Source organism: Rhamphochromis longiceps, linkage group LG18, assembly GCF_057381845.1.
Source record: "Rhamphochromis longiceps isolate RC_006_pf linkage group LG18, R_longiceps_female_GT1.1, whole genome shotgun sequence".
Classification (NCBI taxonomy): Eukaryota; Metazoa; Chordata; class Actinopteri; order Cichliformes; family Cichlidae; genus Rhamphochromis; species Rhamphochromis longiceps.
In genome coordinates this window covers 23,269,912-23,271,607 of record NC_140574.1, presented here as the reverse complement: position 1 = coordinate 23,271,607, position 1,696 = coordinate 23,269,912, and the positions used below count along the sequence as shown (strand labels likewise).

At 38.7% G+C, this 1,696-nt stretch overlaps 1 protein-coding gene across 1 annotated transcript; it reads right to left on the bottom strand.

Annotated features, from left to right (window-relative positions):
• Positions 1 to 705: 705 nt before the first annotated feature.
• Positions 706 to 1,476, bottom strand: LOC146648293 (monocyte chemotactic protein 1B-like). The gene is made up of 3 exons (XM_085389211.1): positions 1,379 to 1,476; positions 1,159 to 1,267; positions 706 to 1,035 (listed from the first exon to the last, which is right to left on the bottom strand). The coding sequence occupies exons 1-3, from the start codon at positions 1,443 to 1,445 to the stop codon at positions 915 to 917; spliced, it is 297 nt and encodes a 98-aa protein (XP_085245337.1). The 5' UTR covers positions 1,446 to 1,476; the 3' UTR covers positions 706 to 914.
• Between the last annotated feature and the right edge of the window lie 220 nt (positions 1,477 to 1,696).

Below are 1,696 nucleotides of genomic sequence, written 5' to 3'. Positions count from 1 at the left end.
AACCATCCCCCCTCCTCCCCCTGTACTTGACAGATGGTATGAGGTGTTTCTGTTCATGCGCTGAGTTTGGTTTTTGCCAAACATCCCGTTGCACATCGTGGCCGAACATCTTCACTTTGGTCTTGTGTTGAAGATTGAGTCTTGTGGTTTGCAAAGACTCAACTTCACAAAGCCTCCTTCCGTTAGAATTTATTTAAAACTTCCCCAACCATGTTAACAGTAAAAATTTTATCATCTATTATTCCATCATTGACAATCTATTTAGTAAATGTATGATAAAGCTTACTAAGCCATTGGACATCACACTTACCTTTACTTAAGCAGCATTTTAAATCACGTTTAGAAACCTTCTAGCATGGTTTCTGTCTCTATTTTAGTAAAGGCCTTGAACTATAAATGTTTTAGACCTGGCAGATCTTTTAGATGTGGGATGTATTTTGGATCGCTTCTCCGTTTTAAAACTCTCTAACATCAGTGCTGAGGATGACATTCCTCATCGACTTAGCCATCTTACTAAAGGAACGTTTTGGTTTTATCATATTCTCATGAAGATGAGACATTTAGAAACATCAGATAAAGAGGTGAAGAAATGCTCAAGATATAAGCTTTTCTCGCTGGACGCACCTAGATGCAATAGTAATCTTAAAAAAAAAATACAGTCACCACAATATAGCCATTACAGTGTGACACCTTTTATTACCCAATCTCAATCCATATCATTTCCAATATATGGACATACACAATAACATTATATTTACATATTTACATGCAGAAATCCAATGAAGACATTCAATGTCATATTAACTTCACGAAAGTTAGATAAGGTAGAAAAATAAGCAAATATTCAAGGTCCGTGGCAAAATCTGTAGTTTAAATAGTAATGTCAATTTTGGGTGAACGTAGATTTTGTGTCACTATTTCTTTGCCGTAATATTTCGTTTTTGCCAGTTTTTTCCATCGAGATAGGCCATGCTGTTCTGCGTCCATGTTTTCAAACTGTCCGAGCAGATTCTCCTGCCACTAATTGTGGTGAATCTGTTGAAAATCACAAAGAGAGAAAATTAACAGTCAGCAAGGGAAGAATATACATGAACAATTTGGGCTCAACATTTGAAAAACTTAAAGATACTTTAATATTGGATCATTTTTCTGACTTACACCACTGCAGGTATAGAACACGACGGCGGCTGCTGGATGTAGTAACTCTTCAGCAGGTCTCGATGGATTTGGGTGTTCGAGGTTCTCTGACAACAACTTGAAATCCCACCTTGAAATAAAGATAAAAGATTACAGTGTTATCATCGGCATGATCCAAATCTAACATGAAATCGTGCAAAAACGAACTCGATATTCATCCATAGAAGAATCCATGCATTACCTTGGGCAGCGGCTGTAGATACCATGATAGCGACAAGCAAAAGCGAGATAATTGTAAGTCCCTTCATCGTGTGGCCGTAGCTGAAACAGATTTGACTTTTGCACTGCTCTGCAAGCCCTTTTAAAGACCACCGACACATTCAGCATTCAGTTATTCCGCTTGCAGCAAGGTGTGAAGCACCCACAGATACGCACACGGCTGGAAAGTAGTAGAACAATTTCCTCCCACAATAGCTCACCAGTGTTGCACTTTGTTTCTCCACTCTCATCAACGGTGGTCTGAGGGTGTTAAGGCATTTTCCACTGCAGTTGAATGTGG

What these genes read in the sequence shown, in the direction of transcription:
- LOC146648293 (XM_085389211.1), bottom strand. Translation starts at nt 1,445, where the DNA reads ATGAAGGGACTTACAATTATCTCGCTTTTGCTTGTCGCTATCATGGTA. An exon ending in ATCTACAGCCGCTGCCCAAG is followed by an intron (nt 1,268 to 1,378) that starts GTAATGCATGGA and finishes CTTTATTTCAAG; the next exon opens with GTGGGATTTCAAGTTGTTGT. An exon ending in TGTTCTATACCTGCAGTGGT is followed by an intron (nt 1,036 to 1,158) that starts GTAAGTCAGAAA and finishes GATTTTCAACAG; the next exon opens with ATTCACCACAATTAGTGGCA.